The sequence below is a fragment of the Patagioenas fasciata genome, chromosome 23 (assembly GCF_037038585.1).
Source record: "Patagioenas fasciata isolate bPatFas1 chromosome 23, bPatFas1.hap1, whole genome shotgun sequence".
In the NCBI taxonomy this organism is placed as follows: domain Eukaryota; kingdom Metazoa; phylum Chordata; class Aves; order Columbiformes; family Columbidae; genus Patagioenas; species Patagioenas fasciata.
The window spans coordinates 5,903,505-5,921,750 of record NC_092542.1 but is presented as its reverse complement, the minus strand read 5'-3'; the positions used below and the strand labels follow the sequence as shown (position 1 = coordinate 5,921,750).

Sequence of the window (18,246 nt, the reverse complement as noted above, 5' to 3'; positions counted from 1 at the left end):
GCTACAGAGTTACTTTGCTGCCTGTGAGGATGAGACGCCAGCCATCAGAAACCATGACAAGGTCCTGCAGAGGCTCTGCGAACATCTGGACCACGCTCTGCTCTACGGGTGAGTGCGGAGCTTGGCACCCTGGGGTGTTCGTCACCGTGCATGGAGCCTCCGCGTGGGGAAGTCATCTAGAGTCAGAGTTATTTTGGTTGGAAAAGCCCCTCAAGATGATCGAGTCCAACCATAACCCAGCCCTGTCCCTGCCCCATGTCCTGAGAACCTCATGTCCGTCTGTCCAGCCCTCCAGGGATGGTGACTCCAGCACTGCCCTGGGCAGCCTGTTCCAATGCCCCACAGCCCTTTGGGGAAGAAATTGGTCCCCACATCCAACCTCAACCTCCCCTGGCGCAACTTGAGGCCATTTCCTCTGCTCCTGGCGCTTGTTCCTGGGGAGCAGAGCCCGACCCCCCTGGCTCCAAGCTCCTTTCAGGCAGTTCAGAGATCAGAAGGTCTCCCCTCAGCTCCTGTTCTCCAGCTGAACCCCCCAGCTCCCTCAGCCGCTCCCATCACACTTGTGCTCCAGCCCCTCACCAGCTCCGTTCCCTTCTCTCCACTCGCTCCAGCACCTCAAGGCCTTTCTTGGTGTGAGGTGATCCCGCCACCCCTCTGGCCGCCATTTTGAGCCCTGAGGTGATCTTGGTGCCGCCATTTTGAGCCCTGAGCTGAGGGGCCCAAAACTGCCCCCAGGATTTGCAGTTTGGCCTCATTGTGCCCAGCACAGGTTTGGTCGCTGCCCTGGGCCTGCTGGCCACACCAGTGCTGGTCCCAGCCAGGATGCTGTGGCCTCTTGGCCACCTGGGCACACACTGGCTCATGTTCAGCCGCTGTCACCAACACCCCCAGGTCCTTTTCCACCCAGCACTTTCCAGCCGCTCTTCCCTGAACCTGTAGCATTCATGGGGTTGTAGTGACCCAAGTCCAGGACCCAGCAGTAACTGGGATGGAGATAATGAAGCCCTTACTTAACCTTTGTCTGATTTTTCTTTCTTCCAGCCTGCAAGACCTCTCCTCGGGCTACTGGGTGCTGGTCGTTCACTTCACCCGCCGGGAAGCCATCAAACAGATCGAAGTGCTTCAGAACGTGGCCACCAACCTGGGACGCAGTGAGTATCTGCAGACCTGCCCCGGATCTGGGGACAAAACCCACTTTGGGGACACCTGGCAGGTTGTGCTGGTGGCGTGTTTGGAGCCTGGAGCTGCAGACAGACCGAGAGCCAGCGAGAATCGTTTGGGTTGGAAAAGACCTTTAAGACCTTTAAGTTCAAGTCCAGCCGTTAACCCACGGCTGCCAAGTCCACCTATAAACCGTGTCCATAAGAACCTCATCTCCGTGAAACATTTCACCTGTTCATCCCGCGTTTGAAGACCATATTCCTATGGCAGTCAGGAGAAAATACTTGGAAATACAACAAATATAGAAAGAAAACTTAAAAACTAACAAATAATACAAGGTTGCGGTATTAACTGAAGTATCCTCCTATACTATTTCAAGCTAGAATACGGAAGCCTGAAACAATTCGCACGTTAGCGCTGACATAGAACTGCAATACATAAAATATACAAACAGGGAGGGAAAGCAGCTTTGCAAGAAGTAGAAAAGGTTGTATAGAATCTTTAGGCACAATTCTTTGCAATCTTTTAAAAGCCATCAGGCTGTTACAAAGTAATAATGACCATTATACTTGTATTTGAATGAGTCTACTATACTTTTATTCCAAAAGGTAGGAATAATTTTACACACTCTCATTTAATCTTTTCTTTTCTTCTAAATTGTTCGAAGATTGATTATTTTTCTCCTATATCAGATGTGGTTACAGAAGTTTTGCAGGCTCTCAGGAAGTCTTATCACCAGGAATTATGCAGCAAAACTGATGCACTATTATTGAACACTTTTTCAAGGGGCACAAGGGAATGCAAATGCTGTTTGCATAGGTTCGTGTGTCAGAAAACACACTCGAAATCCATACAAATATATTATTGGTTCTTTAGGTTTGCTCCCGCCTCAATCAAGGAGTGAATACTTTTTGAAATGAACTTTTTAAAACACAGTTTTCACAGATGTGTGCTTTACACTGCAGTGGTCACAATGACATTTTTACAATGTCCCTAAATCTAAATACACCAAGTTCACTATGTGTACCGTGAGCTGAGACGTTTGCTGGGGCCGAGGAGGCTGCACTCCTGCTGTAACCACGTGATGGCTGTAGCTGTTGTCTGCCCAATGCTGCCCCGAGTCTGTAGCGGATTTTTGGGACCGCCGAGGCCGCTTTTGATGCAGGATGGTGCCCAGAGATTATCCCAACAGCCTTCAGCGCCCAAGCTCCGTACGGTGAGAGCGGAGCCGAGCGCAGCACCAGCATTTGTGTGATGTCTCCAATGGCACCTGCGCCGATTCAGAGCGGTTCTCCCTCCGTCTCTCCCATCTCCTGATCCCCACTGGAAATGCCAGCAGGATTCTCATCTCGCTGGGGAGACATAATTGTGCGTCTGCTTCTCAACAAGATACACGCCGTCTCTTATTCCCACTCTGAATCACGAATCTGACCCTTCGCTTTTCCTCATGGATTTCCCCAATGCTCGGTTGCTCCCCTGAAATGACACGAATGTGGATGAATGATTTGACATGTCTTGACTGATTAGTGATTATTTCCAGGCTTGTTTCGCTTCTCAGGCGTTTCCCCCCAAGATAAATCTCTGTGCTGCTTCCTTTCCAGGCCGGGCATGGCTGTACTTAGCCCTCAATGAAAACTCCTTGGAGAGCTACCTGAGGCTGTTCCAGGAGAACCTCGGCCTGCTGCACAAGTACTACGTCAAGTGAGCATCCCAGCCGCTCTCGTTCGGGTTCTCATTGCCACCCCTTCTTGGCAGAAGCCAGCCCTAATTTGCCAGTGGGCAACAAGCAGTTGATCAGGGTCTGACCTTTCCTTGCGGGTTTTGCATGATTAATTTAAAGGTCCCAGATGTGGATGCACTGTCTTATGTAAGAGCATCTTTCCTACTTGCTGCTTGACTCCCAGATCTACCCTTTATATTCTTTAGTGTTTTCCGAGAAGATGCTGTAGCTCTTCTGCAGTGTCCCCACTCCAGTGGACACCTGGAAATTTGGCTGTAGCTCATTTGGGGACAGCACATAGTGGATGCCACACGTGTCTGCCCGTAACCTCTGCCATTGCTCTTGGGAGGCAAGCAGCAGGCTCACAGCTCTGCAGCCGTGTGTTCAGCAGCTCGGAGACACGCTGCCGCGAAAGCAGGAGGGTGTTTGTAGCTATTCCTCCTCTTTCCCACGTCTCTAAAGCTCTCCTGTTTTATCCGTGCTGCAGGAACGCCCTGGTTTGCAGTCACGATCATCTGACCTTGTTCTTAACGCTGGTGTCCGGGCTGGAGTTCATCCGCTTTGACTTGGATCTGGTGAGTGTGTTATCGGCTTCCCTTGGCTCTGGGAGAGCGAGTATGTGGAGTCCTGGGTGTCAGAGGTCCAGGGTTTACTTTCTTGGAATTGTGGAATCATTTTGATTGGAAAAGACCCTCAAGATCATCGAGTCCAGCCATTCTTGTTGGCCTTCAGCTAGAAACATGAACAGGGAAAATCTCCAGGCTGGGATCTTTGGAGATGCAGCGACGGGATTTATTCCTTTAGCTCAGTTATTCCTCTGCATGGTTCAGGGGGGGAGAGAGGCAGGTGCGGGGCAGCCAGCTGTGGGGCAGATTGATGGGGATAAAGAAGTGAACCTGTGAAATGCTGGCGTCCCTCCAGGTAAACACAAAACCACTGGCGAACCCTCGGTGTCGCAGTGGAGCTGCGGGGTTTCCTCTGCAAGGCGGCAGAAACGAGCAGCCAGAGGACGTTCAAGGACAGCCCTGTCATCTTGACTCTGCTAATAACTGTGTGCTGACTCAGAGCCTGACTCACCCCACGCTCTCCTCTCTGCAGGATGCTCCTTACCTGGATCTGGCCCCGTACATGCCCGATTACTACAAACCTCAGTACCTGCTCGACTTTGAGGACCGCCTGCCCAGCTCCGTGCACGGCTCAGACAGCCTCTCCCTCAACTCCTTCAACTCGGTCACCTCCACCAACCTGGAATGGGACGACAGCGCCATCGCTCCGTCCAGCGAAGGTCAGTGGTTGGTTTCGGAGGTGGTTCACACACCCGCTTCCCGTGAGCTGCTGGACCAGACGAGACACCGAATGAGATAGAAAATTATGGGCTGGAAGAAACCAAAGTGAGAAACACAGCAGTTAGGCTGTGAGTCTCTCCTGTCTTGCCTTGGGAGGTGCTGGGGTTTAAGCTGGGATTCAGGCTGGACATGAGGAAGAAATTGTTGTCCCTGAGGGTGGTGAGAGCCTGGCCCAGGTTGGCCGGAGAGGTGGTGGCTGAACCATCCCTGGAGACATCCCAGGCCAGGCTGGACGGGGCTCTGAGCAACCTGAGCTGGTGAAGATGTCCCTGCTCATGGACTGGATGAGTTCTGAAGGTCCCTTCAACCCAAACCATCTGTGATATGATGATTCTGTAAGCTGTGGACGGCCCCTTGGCCTCACACCATGTGAGAAGGACTTTCCCTGCCAATCACCCCAAGCTGCATTCCCATTCTAGGGTGTGTGTTTTTGCAAGAACTGGAGAAATCTCCCCATATCTAAATGTGGTTTCCAGCTCAGAGCAGGTTCGCAGGGCTGCAGAGGACATTTCTTCACTGCTTATTTTGCAGTCCAGAGCCCCAGTGTGCTGGAGGTGGTGGGGCATAGTTTCCAGAGTCTTTTCTCCATGTCTGCAGTCCGAGGGGAAGGCAGCCAGTGGTCCCAAAGGTGCTGGTTTTCCCTCTTCGGCCTCACACTCACCCCTTTGCCCCTTTCATAAAGGAGCAGCTCTGCTGCTGCTGTTCCTCATCCAAAATGTTTTCCCTGTTCCTTCTTTGGTGTCGGTTTGAACAGAGCAAGACCTGAGGATTCTGGAATAGATGGGGTGGTGTGTGCTGTTAGTCAGATGCAGTGTATTCAGGGCTGAGTCTGCGCACGGGTGGGTTCCCCTGAGACAGGGGTCCGCTGGTTGCATTTTATGTGCAAGATAGAAACTGCAGATACTAAAGATGCCGAGACGAACACCCGGGATGGGCGTTTGCATCGTTCTAGCAAAGCCCTTGGAAGCCCAGCACTGTTTTACGCTCACCGTGGCATTCACACTCATGCTGTAAGCATGGAAGGGTTTATTTTTGGGGACTTGCTTATGCCAAACCCCTAGCATCCCAGGTAAGTTGGGGGCAGCACGAGGAGCCGAGCAATAAAAGTCAGGGGAAGAATCGCCTTTGGAGCTGGATTTTGGTTGTTCCGCGTGGCCGGGCAGCGGCTGTGGGCTGTGTCTGTTTCCCTGCATGCGGAGGGGTTTGGTGCTGATGTAGAAGTGCTGTCCCCTCTTGTGGGACCAGGACGGTGGAGATGTCAGAACCTGGAGGAATTAAACCCCAGTAAATATTTCACTGCTCGTCATTTCAACAGGAGCATCTTGCTGGGGGTGTAGGTGAGCTGGGGGTTTTAGGATCAGAGAGCAAGTTTTTCCCTTTATTCATTCCCCTGGCTTTGCAAACATTAATGAGACAAACATCACAGTACCTATGGGAGGTAAGTGTGAAGTGGGGAAACTGAGGCACACTTAAATTGCTTCCCAGAGAGCATCCCTGATGCCATAGATGACACCGACCATTTTCATGGTTTAGCTTTCCAGCAGCTCGTATGATATAATGGGACCTTCATCCTTCACCGGTCCCGTTGCAGCTCCTGTAACACAAACGCCAGCAGGACCGTTAGTGCAGCTGGTTTCCATTTTGCATCCATGTTCCCTAACTATTTTCTCATGCATTTCAGAAACCAGTGGAATATTATTTTGTTGCTCTCCTTTCCCACCCCCTCCCCAGATCCCCTTCACACTCTCCCCTGTCCCCCCTTCCCCTCTCCCCACTTACTTGTATTTCTAATCCTGAGTTTTATCCCTCGTTTTTATAGATTATGATTTTGGAGATGTCTTTCCAGCAATGCAGACCATGCCCAGCAGAGACTGGGAAGGTGGGACACGCTCATCTATTACAACCTTTTGGTTTTTCTCTCTGCATTGCTGCCACCTGAAGCTTGCTGCATGCTGCCCCGTTCCCTTCTTTTAACAAGCAACCCCCGCATCTGGATGGAATTCGGTAAAGGCAGAACGGAGCAGAAAAGATCCCCCAAGGTGGGAAATTGTGTGTCTCAGCTGTGAGACCACGGGCTAAGCTTTCCCCAACTCCCAGCCACGTATCCCAGAGCAGAGGGAAGTTTTCCAGCCTCTGACGGTGCCTCCGTGTCTTGCAGACGCGTCCGCCCCAGTGCTCGGCGTAACAGCTGCGAGGCTGGAATTTCGAGTGCAGTTCTGCGGCTGCTCGATCCGTTAGGGCCTGTGTTGATAAAGGAGCCTTTATACAAGGTTATAAAAGAAGAACGGCCAAATCGCCCCCACATGAAGCTGGCAGGTGGGGATGAGCGTGCCAGCCAACCTTGCGCTGTGGATTTCCTCTCTGGGTTAGAGCGCGCAGCTCGAAAAACTGATCCACTGTCATTGATTTCCATGAAAGACCTGGAAAACAGCTGAATTAATTCTGCTTTCTTTAATTTGGGGCCTTTTGCTGGATTAATTTGGGAGGTTTTGTCTTCCTCGGACGCTGCTTTCCTGTATCAAAACTTCTCTCTTGAAGCCACAGCGTCCAGCACATCGCTGTGCTCGGTTTGGGTCACTACGCTTCCTTTTAATTTTATTCTACCGCTATTAAAACCAGCTTGTCTGCTATGTCTGGCCTTTACGGCCAGGAGCACATCCCTGGTTTAGAGGAACTCATTCTCCTCCCTCCCCACGCAGCCCCTTTGTGTGTCACAGGAGCAGAACCCTCTGCTTTAACCCCGGAGGAAACGGCCCCGCTCTGTCCTGTGCAGCTAAAACCTGGATGGAGCCTTGGATCCAAATTGCCTTGGCCGGTACCGCCTGAATATCTGGGGAAATTCTGCCTGGATTCCATGTGGATGCCTCTAACACGCTCCCTCTCGTCTTCTTTCTTACCCACGCGCAGAGATGCTCCCAGAGATGGTTTAACGCGGCCCTGAAGCTGGAGGGTACGCCCAGAGAGGACAAACCACCTTTCCAAACCCAAAACCCGGCAACCAGCTTCACCGCGGGTGTTCCGAGCGGGCGGGGAGAAGCCAAGGGACGCTGGGGGCAAATCCCGGTGGTTTTCGGAGGGGTGACGGGCTCCCCGATGCAGGTTCCGGCTGCAGGGCGGTGTGATCCCCCGATGCCCCGGGCTGCGTGTGTGCTGAGCAAACCCCGGCCTTAGCAAAGCTCTCATCCTAAACCCCTTCCAGGTTACCTTTCTGACCGATTCCTTGCTGTTTGTACACAGAGCAAGACGTTAAGAAAGTTGGGGCAGTTCCCTGTTTTCAGTGGATGCATTTGGGGTAAAATTCTGTATTTTGGACAAACATTTTATCTGAACAGAAAGAGGAGGCAAAAGAAATTACGTTCGTTTTGGTGATACGGGCTAGAAGCCCAGGGCGGAAATAGCTTTTAAATGTTTTATTTTCCCTTTAATGTCAATGTTATCTCCCTGGTTTCCTCCCCTCGATGGACTTCACACCCTCCGTGCTGCGGGGCAGCGTTTCAGTGGGAACAAAACCACGCTTTGAAATCAATCAGCCGTCACAAAACGGCCTTTATCCGATTTTATAAGAAGTTTCATTTTCAAACCCTATGCCCCCAAACCAGTTGGCCAGGGCTCTGGTTTCCTTCAGGAGGGACCTCCCTGCCTAGCAAGAGCTTTATAGCTGGTTTAGGGCGCTGGAGTAGAGAAGGGCAGGGGTAATTTCCTGTAAGCGTGACTTTGGGGATGGATAACTCCACGCATGACTTCTCCGCTGCTCCTTTTCCCTCTGAAGACTAACACGGGCCAGGCGGGTTGTGCTACGACCTGTCTGCGCAGCCTGCTGTCCTCACACCCGGTGAATGCTGTGTGTCCCCCATCCACACTTCCAGCCCCGCGTGTGTCACGGGTGAGCCGAGAAAAGCAGCCGGCTCCATAGGGATCGCTGCTCGGCGCGCTGGTTCCATTTCTGCCCTCATAGCCAAGCCAGCATCTTCCTGAGACCCCATCGCAGGGGACAATCAGCAATGTGAGAAGTGATCTCACTGTCACCTTGATAAGGAGCTCTGTGGCCCCAAGACCCCTCAAGTCCCTTCCCAAGGACTTCAACTCTACTTCTTAATCCAGCTGCCGGCTCCTGGGTGACCCAGCTGTTATTTTCAGGCATTGTCTAAATTGCATTGGGTGCAAAATGCTGCTGGGTCTCGCGCTGGCCTGTCCGTCCCTCCTTGCAAAAAGCCCGAGGAAGCTCGGCCGGTGCCCGGGATGGGGTCACTGTGAGCAGCGCGGTGACCGCGTAGCACCCCGAGCCCCCGGTGCGCAGCTTTGCTTGATTCAACTCACTCCGGGCGCCCGAGCTGACATTTGCCCCGCTTTTCCTTTCTTGTCTTTGCAGATGGAGACCTCACAGACACGCTGAGCTGCTCGCGCTCCACCGCCTCGGAGGCCAACGGCACCAAGGCCTCGGTGAAGAGCCCGACGCAGCGCTACAACCCCTTCAACGAGGAGAAAGCCGACGTGCCCTTGTCCTCCACTGAGACCACGCCGGTGCACACGGCTTCTCAGGAGAAGGCAGAAGCCACCCCCGAAGGAACGGACCAGTCTGAGAGCTGCACGGAGCTGGAGGTCATCAGGTAGGGACGGAGCTGCCTGCGCTAGAAACACGTCCCTAAGTGTCATCTGTCACCAGATGTGCCACCTCTTCTAGCCCAAGGGAGACAGCATGTGTGGTGTAGCCTTGATACCCTGTTTCCCCAAAAATAAGACAGGGTCTTATATTAATTTTTGCTCCAAAAGATGCCCTTTTTTACATTTATAGCTGTCTGGACACTTTTTTAATTTACTTTTTTTATGAACTGTAACTAAGGCTTATTCTTGGAGTAGGGCTTGTATTCTGAGGAGCCTCAAAAATCCTGAGAAATCATGCTAGGGCTTATTTTTGGGGTAGGTCTTATTTTCAGGGAAAGAGAGTACATTCATGAGAAAGTGATTTTATGCCTCCAGACACCAACTGATGCTCTGTAGGTGTCAACAAAGCGAGTTCCTCAGAGCTACAGGCTGGCTCAGCATAAACACTTTTACCTGACAGTCTGTATCAGGGAGTTCAGAGGAATCTGTGGGCTTTTACTTTAGGTTTTCTCCAGCTGGTGGCAGGTTTGAAGCAACTCTGGGTCTCAGATCTTCTCTCCCATCCTTTCTCTTGCTTGTCGAGATGCTGTGGCTGAACCTGTTGAGGGAGACGCCTCTGCAGAGCTGCTGGTGTTTGGCTCTTGCAGAGGAGATCCCCAGGGGTCCCTCGGAGCCCATAAACCCAGACAAAGAGCTCAAGGCTCCGTCTGCTCACACCTGGGGCTAAGGACACCCCAAAACCAGCCCAGCAGGCCTGTGCTTGGCTCTGGCACCCTGTTTTTTCTGGGAGAAGCAGAGGAGCAGGATTACATTGCACCCAGCACAACAGACACAGGGGAAGGGGAGCACCGTGCTCCTGCACAAAAAAAGGTGACCCAGCAGCACTTTGGGTGCCATGGGAGGCCTGAACTCTTACACAGGAGAGGCCTCCAGCCCGCATCTCCCTCTTCTGGCCGCCAGGGACGTGGCATTCCCACCTCCCCTTGAAACCTCCTTCCTTCCCATCATCTCGATGATAAATATGAGCCAGCGCATGCCCAGGTGGCAGGGAAGAGCAGCTGGAAAGTGCTGGGCGGAAAAGGACCTGGGGGTGTTGGTGACAGCGGCTGAACATGAGCCAGTGTGTGCCCAGGTGGCCAAAAAGGCCACAGCATCCTGACTGGTACCAGCACTGGTGTGGCCAGCAGGCCCAGGGCAGTGACCGAACCTGTGCTGGGCACAGTGAGGCCAAACCGCAAATCCTGGGGTCAGTTTTGGGCCCCTCACACCAAGAAAGGCCTTGAGGTGCTGGAGCGAGTGGAGAGAAGGGAACAGAGCTGGTGAGGGGCTGGAGCACAAGTGTGATGGGAGCGGCTGAGGGACCTGGGGGTTCAGCTGGAGAACAGGAGCTGAGGGGAGACCTTCTGATCTCTGAACTGCCTGAAAGGAGCTTGGAGCCAGGGGGGTCGGGCTCTGCTCCCCAGGAACAAGCGCCAGGAGCAGAGGAAACGGCCTCAAGTTGCACCAGGGGAGGTTGAGGTTGGATCTGGGGAACAATTTCTTCCCCAAAGGGCTGTGGGGCATTGGAACAGGCTGCCCAGGGCAGTGCTGGAGTCACCATCCCTGGAGGGTTGGACAGACGGACATGAGGTTCTCAGGACAGGGGACAGGGACAGGGGTGGGTTATGGTTGGACTCTTGATCTTGAGGGGCTTTTCCAACCAAAATGATTCTGAGATTCTACATTGCAAAAGTCACAGACGAGTGACATCTCTGTTGGTTTCTCACCACACAGGTTAGCCAAGAAGAAGAAAACAGGCAAGAAGAAGAAAGCGAAGCCCGAGGAGCCAGTGAACACCCCTGCACCCGTAGTGCCCGAGGCCCAGCAGGCCAGCGGTGACAGCGGCGTCAACGGGCTGAGTGACAGAGAGGACCCGCAGAGAGATGATGGTCCCGCTGCCCCGGGCGGGCAGGAGGAGGGTCGCGAACGTTCTGCCCTGGGCCAGCTGGCCCTCCGCATCCCCGAGATGAAGGACACGTCCATGGAGAGCGTGGGGCAGCCGCTGAGCAAGGTGATGGACAAACTGAATGGGCAGCTGGACCCCGGTGGCTGGAACGTCCCCCTCGAGCCCCCCGGGCAGTCCTTTCGGACCGGCACGCCAGGGGAGACCCCGGATGGATCGTCCTCTGGCGACTTTAGCGAGGGGATTTCAGCCCCCATGGACTTCTACCGCTTTACCGTCGAGAGTCCAAACGCTGCTGCACCAGGTGGTGGCCACCATGACGCTCCAGGGCCTGGCCAACCGCCACATGTTTCTGGTAGCGCTGAGGCTCCTGAAGAAGAAGAAGAAAACAGAGAGGGAGAAGCAGTTGGGGCAGTAGAGGGGTCTGGAGGGGCAAGTGGTGAAGCCCAAACTGTCCAAACGGAACCTGCCAACCCCCAGGCTCCCTGTGAGCCGAAGAAGGAGCAGCCCAGCCCGTCCCCGAGCAGCGCCGAGGACTCTGGTGTGGAGGAAGGTCAGGGCAGCCCCTCGGAGCTGAGCCACCCCTCCGAGTTCAGGTGAGGCTGGGTTTGCTCAGCAGGGAGAGCGTCTTCCAAATGACCTTGAGCTCAAGCTGGTGCTTTGTCCTTGGTTTGGGTGGCAAAGCCCAGCCTTTTCCAGGACTCAAGTGATGCACAAAGTCAGGAGGAGAAGGTCTTGGGGGGCCAACAGGTGCCTAAATCACGGATGAGTGCAAAAACGAAGAGGATTGCCCTTCCTGGACCACCCCAGCTGCATGTTTACATCCATCCTCTGCTGTTTCTCTTCACAGGGTGGATAACAACCATCTCCTCCTGCTGATGATCCACGTCTTTCGGGAGAACGAGGAGCAGCTGTTCAGGGTAAGGTGGTCACCACCCATCTCCCACAAAGGGACCGGCTCTGTGCCCGTGTCACCCGCGGGCTGAGGGCTCTTCTCCCTCCACACAGATGATCCGAATGAGCACCGGGCACATGGAGGGGAACCTGCAGCTCATCTACGTCCTGCTGACCGATTGCTACGTGTACCTGATCCGCAAAGGTATCCTGTCCCCACGGCAGGGAGGGAGCCTTGCGTGATCCATCCTATGTCCATAAATTAGGGCACCGTAGCTCACCACCTTCACCCCCAGCTCCCTCATGTCTCCTGTAGCCACCATAGGGAGCTCAGGTTGATTTGTCCCCAAGAAGCCCTGGATATACCTCTGTCCTCCTCCGTGCTTCTAAACTTCAAGCATTTCATTCAGAGCTGCGATGCTTCTTGAGAGCTTCCCCCATAAAGGAGAGGAAAACTTCGTCTCTTCAGGGGACTGACCCGAAAACCCCACACACCCCCAGGAAACCACCTGTTAAACTGCTGAGTTCCTTATTTCATTGTGAGGCTTTCCAGTGCTGGAGAGCACAGAGCCTGCCCTCCCACCCATCCCGCTTTGTTTGAAACCACGTACACGCAACAACTGCAAAAGTCCTTGCCCGTACGATAAGTCTGGTCCCATTGGAGACAATAGAGTTAGGTAAATGGCAAGTGTTTTGGAAAATGCCTCTGCTAGATACCGCAGAGGACGGGGTTGAACAGAGAGAGTGCAGCTATTTGGATGTGACACGTTTTGGGACACGGATTGGGTTGCAGGTCTGTCACCGCTGCTGTGCGGTGGCCCCGATCCAGGCAGCGCTGGGCTCCTTTTCCCCCCTTCATGTGGCTTTTTGTGTCTGTGCCAGGGGCAGCGGAGAAGCCGTACATGGTGGAGGAGGCCGTTTCCTATAACGAGCTGGACTACATTTCGGTGAGCGCAGCCTGGGGGGGCCTGTCCTCACCTCTCTGCTCGCAGGGCTGTCAGGAGCATCACAGTGCGGTATTTTTGGGAGGCTCTCTGTCCCATTTGACCAACGAATCCTTGCGACTGGGAGATTTAGAAGTGTTATCCCTTCCAATGCCACCTCTGTGGGCACCCAGCTTGCTCCCATCTTGTGGGCAGCAGAGCGACCGCTGAGCTTCTCCCCCAGGGCCAGAAGTCGGGTCCAGCCCTGCTTTGCCTCGCCACCCCCCTCATCCCCCGCAGCCTTCCCTAACCGCTCGTGTGTGTCCCAGGTCGGGCTGGATCAGCAGACGGTGACGCTGGTGTGCACTAATCGGAGGAAGCAGTTCCTGCTCGACACCGCGGACGTGGCTCTCACCGAGTAAGTTCTTAGCGATGGGTGAACCGCGGCACGTTCCTCCCGGGCTGCAGGGCCTCTGGCTGGCGCCTCAGACTCCCAGTGTGATTTGGGGAATACAGGAGGCTCCGGTGACAGCCCTTCATGACAAATCTTGTGGGGGTTGGTTTGATGCCACTGGCTAAACCCCACAGGCAGCTGGAAGTGCCTTGAGAGTGGATAAACACAAAGTACCTTCCTGGATACACACAGGAGTCACCCTGTCCCTCAGGCTCCCAGCCTCTGGGTGACGCAGACTGCGTGTCCTTTGTGTCACTTGGGATGAGCAGGGGTAAGGTCTTGAGTTTCAAGGCACGTCCCCAGGTCCCTGTGTGTTGTCAGCTCAGGGAGGTGACCTCGTTAGGGCCTGGATGGTCATACTGGGCTCTGTGGGGATAAGTGTTCACCTCCCAGTCTGAACCATCTCCTTCCTGGAGCTCAGACTTTGCAACCCCCATCACATTTGGTCTGTAGGTTGGTTTCTAGACCCTTTGATCTGGCAGACCAAAGGCCCACGTTGAAGGGAAGCCCAGAGATGAGGGGCTGTTTGCCCTGCTGTCATCAGAGATCTCTGTGTCCCTCTCAGGTTCTTCCTGGTCTCCCTGAAGTCAGCCATGATCAAAGGCTGCCGGGAGCCCCCATACCCCAGTGTCCTCACGGATGCCACCATGGAGAAACTGGCACTCGCCAAGTTTGTGGCCCAGGAGTCCAAGTGCGAGGTGAGTTTGGGTATCGCGACCGTCACTGCACGTGGCGGAGGCTCAAGGCTCACGGGAGGTTCCCTCCTGTTGACTTCTCCGCCTGACTCTCGCAGGCCTGCGACGTGGTCGTGCGTTTCTACGGCCTCGTGCACTGGGAAGACCCCATGGACGAGGCGCTGGGAACCACCACCAACAGCTGCACCTCCACCGAAAACGCCGTCACCAAGGACGGCGTCCTGCACTACAAGGCGGGGACGTCCTACCTGGGCAAGGAGCAGTGGAAAACCTGCTTCGTGGTGCTCAGGTGGGCGCTGGGGCTGTTGGTCGGGACTGGGGCTCGTCGGAGAAGGCGCTGGGACCAGTTTGCTGCCCAGGAGCTGCTTGGGAGATGGGGAGGCCCCATCTTGTCACCTGGGAGGATAAAGCCACCCGTTGTGGCTGCTCAGCAGCAGAAATGCAACGCCAGGGTGGAGGGCAGGGCAGGGTGGCACTGGGACCGAAGCAGAGGGCGTTTGTGCCATTACCGGAGCTGAGCTGACCCGTTACCACCTCTCTCATCTTCCCAAACGGCAGCAATGGGATCCTGTACCAGTACCCAGACCGCACGGACGTCACTCCCCTGCTCTCCATCAACATGGGGTAAGTGGCTGGTGGGATGTAGCAGCCAGATTCAGCAGGGATGTGAGGATCAGGAGCTCCTGGGGGTGTCCAGGGAGGTGTTTCATGGCAAATCGTGATCCAGCCAGTTTGAGGAAGAAATTGTTACCCCTGAGGGTGGTGAGAGCCTGGCCCAGGTTCCCAGAGAGGTGGTGGATGAACCATCCCTGGAGACATCCCAGGCCAGGCTGGACGGGGCTCTGAGCACCCTGAGCTGGTGAAGATGTCCCTGCCCATGGGCTGGATGAGCTGGGAAGGTCCCTTCAACCCAAACCCTTCTGTGATTCTGTGAAACCCACCACGCTCAACTCCAGCTCTGCCACAATCTGCAGAGACAGAGGCTGCCCTTGGAGCAACCATGGGGGATGTCAGAGCTGGGAAACAAGCACTGGGGGGAAAGGGGCGACGTGCAGCGCGGGGAGGGCAGGCGGAGGCTGTTTTCAGTCTGTCCCACTGATCTCCATCCTCCCCCTCTCTCCCAGCGGCGAGCAGTGCGGGGGATGCCGGCGCTCCAACACCACCGACCGGCCCCACTCCTTCCAGGTGATCCTGACGGACCGACCCTCCCTGGAGCTGAGCGCCGACAACGAGGAGGACATGGCGGACTGGATGCAGTACTTCTGCCAGGCTGTCTCTAAAGGGGTGAGCTGGGGACAGGCCCCCAGACACGGGTGCATCACCCCCCTCCTTCACCTGGAGCCTTTTTGGGGCACAGCCCAGGCAGGAGCAGGTGTGTCTGGCTGGGATGGAGCAGGCAGATGTCTCCTGAGCCAAGAGATCTTTAGGATGAGAGGAAACAGCCTCGAGTTGCGCCAGGGGAGGTTGAGGTTGGATCTGGGAACAATTTCTTCCCCAAAGGGCTGTGGGGCATTGGAACAGGCTGCCCAGGGCAGTGCTGGAGTCACCATCCCTGGAGGGCTGGACAGACGGACATGAGGTTCTCAGGACATGGGCCAGTGCCAAGGATGGGTTGTGGTTGGACTTGATGATCTTGAGGGGCTTTTCCAGCCAAAATGACTCTGATTCTATCTCCCTCATGGAGATGGGTCTCCTTTGTGCCAAATCTTAACCCTTCCCTTTCCCCACCAGGTGATCCCCCAAGGTGTCACCCCTTCGCCCTGTGTCCCCTGCTGCCTCGTGCTGACGGACGAGAAGGTGTTCACCTGCCACGAGGACTGCCAGACAAGCTTCTTCCGCTCGCTGGGCACCGTGGAGCTGACGGACATCACCACCGTCTCCACGGAGGCTGGCAAGGAGTACTGTATCCTGGTGAGTGCGGTGCTTCGGGGTGGCCCGGGGCCGGGGACAGACACAGTGATGACACCTCGACTCTCTCTTGGTGTTTAGGAGTTTGCTCAGGACCGCGAGCAGTTCCTGCCCTCCTGGGTCCTCTATTTTAGTTGCACTACAGAACTGGAGAGGTTCCTCTCGGCGCTGAACGTCGCATGGAGGAACATCTACCAGGTGAGTGTGCGGGGCTGCATCACAGGAATCACAGATTCATGGAATGGTTGGGGTTGAAGGGACCCCTGGGGGATCCCCCAGCCCAGCCCTGCCAGCACAGGGTCACAGAGCAGATCACACAGGATCCCAGGCGGGTTTGAATGGCTCAGAGAAGGAGACTCCACAACATCCCTGGGCAGCCTGGGCCAGGCTCTGGCACCTCCCAGCACACAAGTTTCTCCTCATGTTCAGATGGAGCCTCCTGTGTTTCAGTCTGTGCCCGTTGCCCCTCACCCTGGCGCTGGGCACCACTGAACAGAGTCTGCTCCATCCTCTGACACCCACCCTGAGATATTGATCCATGGATCAGATCCCTCTCAGCTTCTCTTCTTCAGCTCAACAGCCCCAGCTCTCTCAGTGTCTCCTCATCACAAAGATGCTCCAGACCTGGGCAAATTTTTCCCTACAGGGTGAGCCCAGCTCCCCCACGCAGGGCAGGAGAGGCCCAGGCTCCTCCGTGTCCGTACAGCCATGGGATGTGGCATTCGGAGCCCGTGTCCCCTGGCAAGACAGACCACGAGCATCCAGGGTTGGTGGGGAGGCACCTGCGTCAGCCCTGTCCCCCTCCACCACCCGTTTGTATGACACGGGCTCATTTCCCGTCTGGTTTTGAGGTGGTTTTTCAACAGTGGGGAGAAGCGGCTGTTGCTCGTCCCTGTCCTGACCACCCCTCGCGTCTGTTTCAGGTCGACCTCCTGCACAAGGCCGTTCTGGACGCTGCCATCAAGAAGAAATGCGAAGACGCTCAGAGCCTCATCGACAGCGCCTGGCAGCGCAGCGACAGCCTCTGCCGCGGGCGAGCGGAGCGGGACCCCTGGTGCTGACCCTGGTGGGGCAAGGACGCCTGATGGGGACACGTTTTTGGCGAGCGGGGCCTGGATCCACCTGCCCGTGACCAACTGGTGCCCCAGACCCTCCTGCCATCGCTGGGGCCGCACCAGGAACGTGCCTGCGGGCCCCGCACCCCATCCCTGCCAAGCTGGGGACGTCCAGCGCATTTTGGGGAGCAAACGGACACTTCAGCACGTTTCCTCGTAGCGCCGCGCAGACGAGCCTGCGCCTCCTCCTCCCCCAGCCGCCACGGGGCAAAATCATTTGCCATTTGTGGAATAATTTCCCATAGTAAGGAGGGAGGCGGGGGAGCGGGGTGGGCTGGGGATGAGCGTCCCCCCGGCGCTGTGCGGAGCAGGATGGAGGAGCTGTTCATTTTCAAACAGGGTGGGGAGGTGGAGGCGGCGAGTCAGGAACGTTAAATCGCTGCCGTGCATGTTTTCTCCTTGCTCACAATCACCGATGCGGCACCGCTTCACCTCCAGCATCTCCCGGCGCCCGGAGGTGCCACCCGGGGCCTCCAGACACCACCAAACCACTCCCCAGCCTGGCGATGAGATGGGAGGGTTAGGAAGAAGGAACGGGGCCAAATATTTGGCTTTGAACGTGCCAGCACCGTTTTAGGAGATCTCAGAAGCCGGTTTGAGGTTTGGACGCTGGCTCCATGTGCCGGGGGAGAGAAGAGATCGAGTCCGGCGTTCCTAAGGGACGTTGTCACACGGCTGCCACCAAGCGCGTCCCCATCTCGGCTTGCCTCACCCCAGGCCAGCGAGGGCCCATCACCACGAGCCCTTTGAGGCACAACCCCAGCTTTTAAATAATGATAATAATAATAATCTAGAGACCTTCTCATGTAATATACATTCACGGGGCCTTTTTCTGGGAGGAAACGTACGTGACTGAATGTATATGTATATACGTCTGCTTCCTTTCCCCCCTCCCCGAATAAATATTCATTGGTAAGGCGGATTTGGCCCTATGACAGATTCCACGCTGGGGGCTCCTGTTCTTCCTCTCCCTGTGATGCTGGAGCCGCGATGTTGCTCTGAGGACAGGAGGAGAGATTCAGGCTGGGGAGGAAGAGGAGGAGGGAAGGGGAGGACAAGGACGTGCGCGCCAGCTCCGCGCTGAACCCCGCAGCGTTAACCCCGCAGCGGGGCACGCTCACAGCTTCAGCCCCCAATCCGGGGGATATTCCCAGTCTAGACAAGGAATAAACAGCCCCAGGGCAGCCCCAGCATCACCCACCGGCCCCATGGACCTGCCCTCGCCTTTAGGGTGAAAGGGGGGGATATTGGGGATGGGGCAGCCATTGGGGGTTTCCCCCCACCCATAGTAATCACCAAAGTGGCTCAGCTGTGGTGTAAACCCGGGTCCCCAGGGGGGTCACCGAGAAGCCCTAAAAACAGGCAGCCAGGAGGGGGGACAACACACAACAGTGACCCCCCCTGCAGCTTTTTGACCTGCGAAGGTCCAATTTCAAAGCATTTCTGTGACCCCAGGAGGGGCTGACACAGGGACAAGGAGGGGAGA

General features: G+C 55.6%; 1 protein-coding gene across 2 annotated transcripts in view; it reads left to right on the top strand.

The window, feature by feature from the left end:
* Positions 1-17,682, top strand: part of PLEKHM2 (pleckstrin homology and RUN domain containing M2) — a 28,977-nt gene extending 11,295 nt beyond the window's left edge. The window contains exons 2-20 of one of the 2 annotated variants that reach the window (XM_065855409.2): positions 2-108; positions 1,042-1,151; positions 2,763-2,862; positions 3,369-3,456; positions 3,980-4,166; positions 6,047-6,106; positions 8,597-8,834; positions 10,603-11,367; positions 11,622-11,691; positions 11,780-11,870; positions 12,548-12,612; positions 12,918-13,006; positions 13,608-13,740; positions 13,836-14,026; positions 14,296-14,361; positions 14,862-15,021; positions 15,469-15,648; positions 15,727-15,843; positions 16,569-17,682. In XM_065855409.2, coding sequence (XP_065711481.2) covers positions 2-108; positions 1,042-1,151; positions 2,763-2,862; positions 3,369-3,456; positions 3,980-4,166; positions 6,047-6,106; positions 8,597-8,834; positions 10,603-11,367; positions 11,622-11,691; positions 11,780-11,870; positions 12,548-12,612; positions 12,918-13,006; positions 13,608-13,740; positions 13,836-14,026; positions 14,296-14,361; positions 14,862-15,021; positions 15,469-15,648; positions 15,727-15,843; positions 16,569-16,706 — 2,955 coding nt within the window. In that variant the 3' untranslated portion in view covers positions 16,707-17,682. The remainder of the gene's footprint in view (position 1; positions 109-1,041; positions 1,152-2,762; positions 2,863-3,368; positions 3,457-3,979; positions 4,167-6,046; positions 6,107-8,596; positions 8,835-10,602; positions 11,368-11,621; positions 11,692-11,779; positions 11,871-12,547; positions 12,613-12,917; positions 13,007-13,607; positions 13,741-13,835; positions 14,027-14,295; positions 14,362-14,861; positions 15,022-15,468; positions 15,649-15,726; positions 15,844-16,568) is intronic. The other variant, XM_065855410.2, reaches the window with a different exon arrangement.
* Positions 17,683-18,246: the final 564 nt, after the last annotated feature.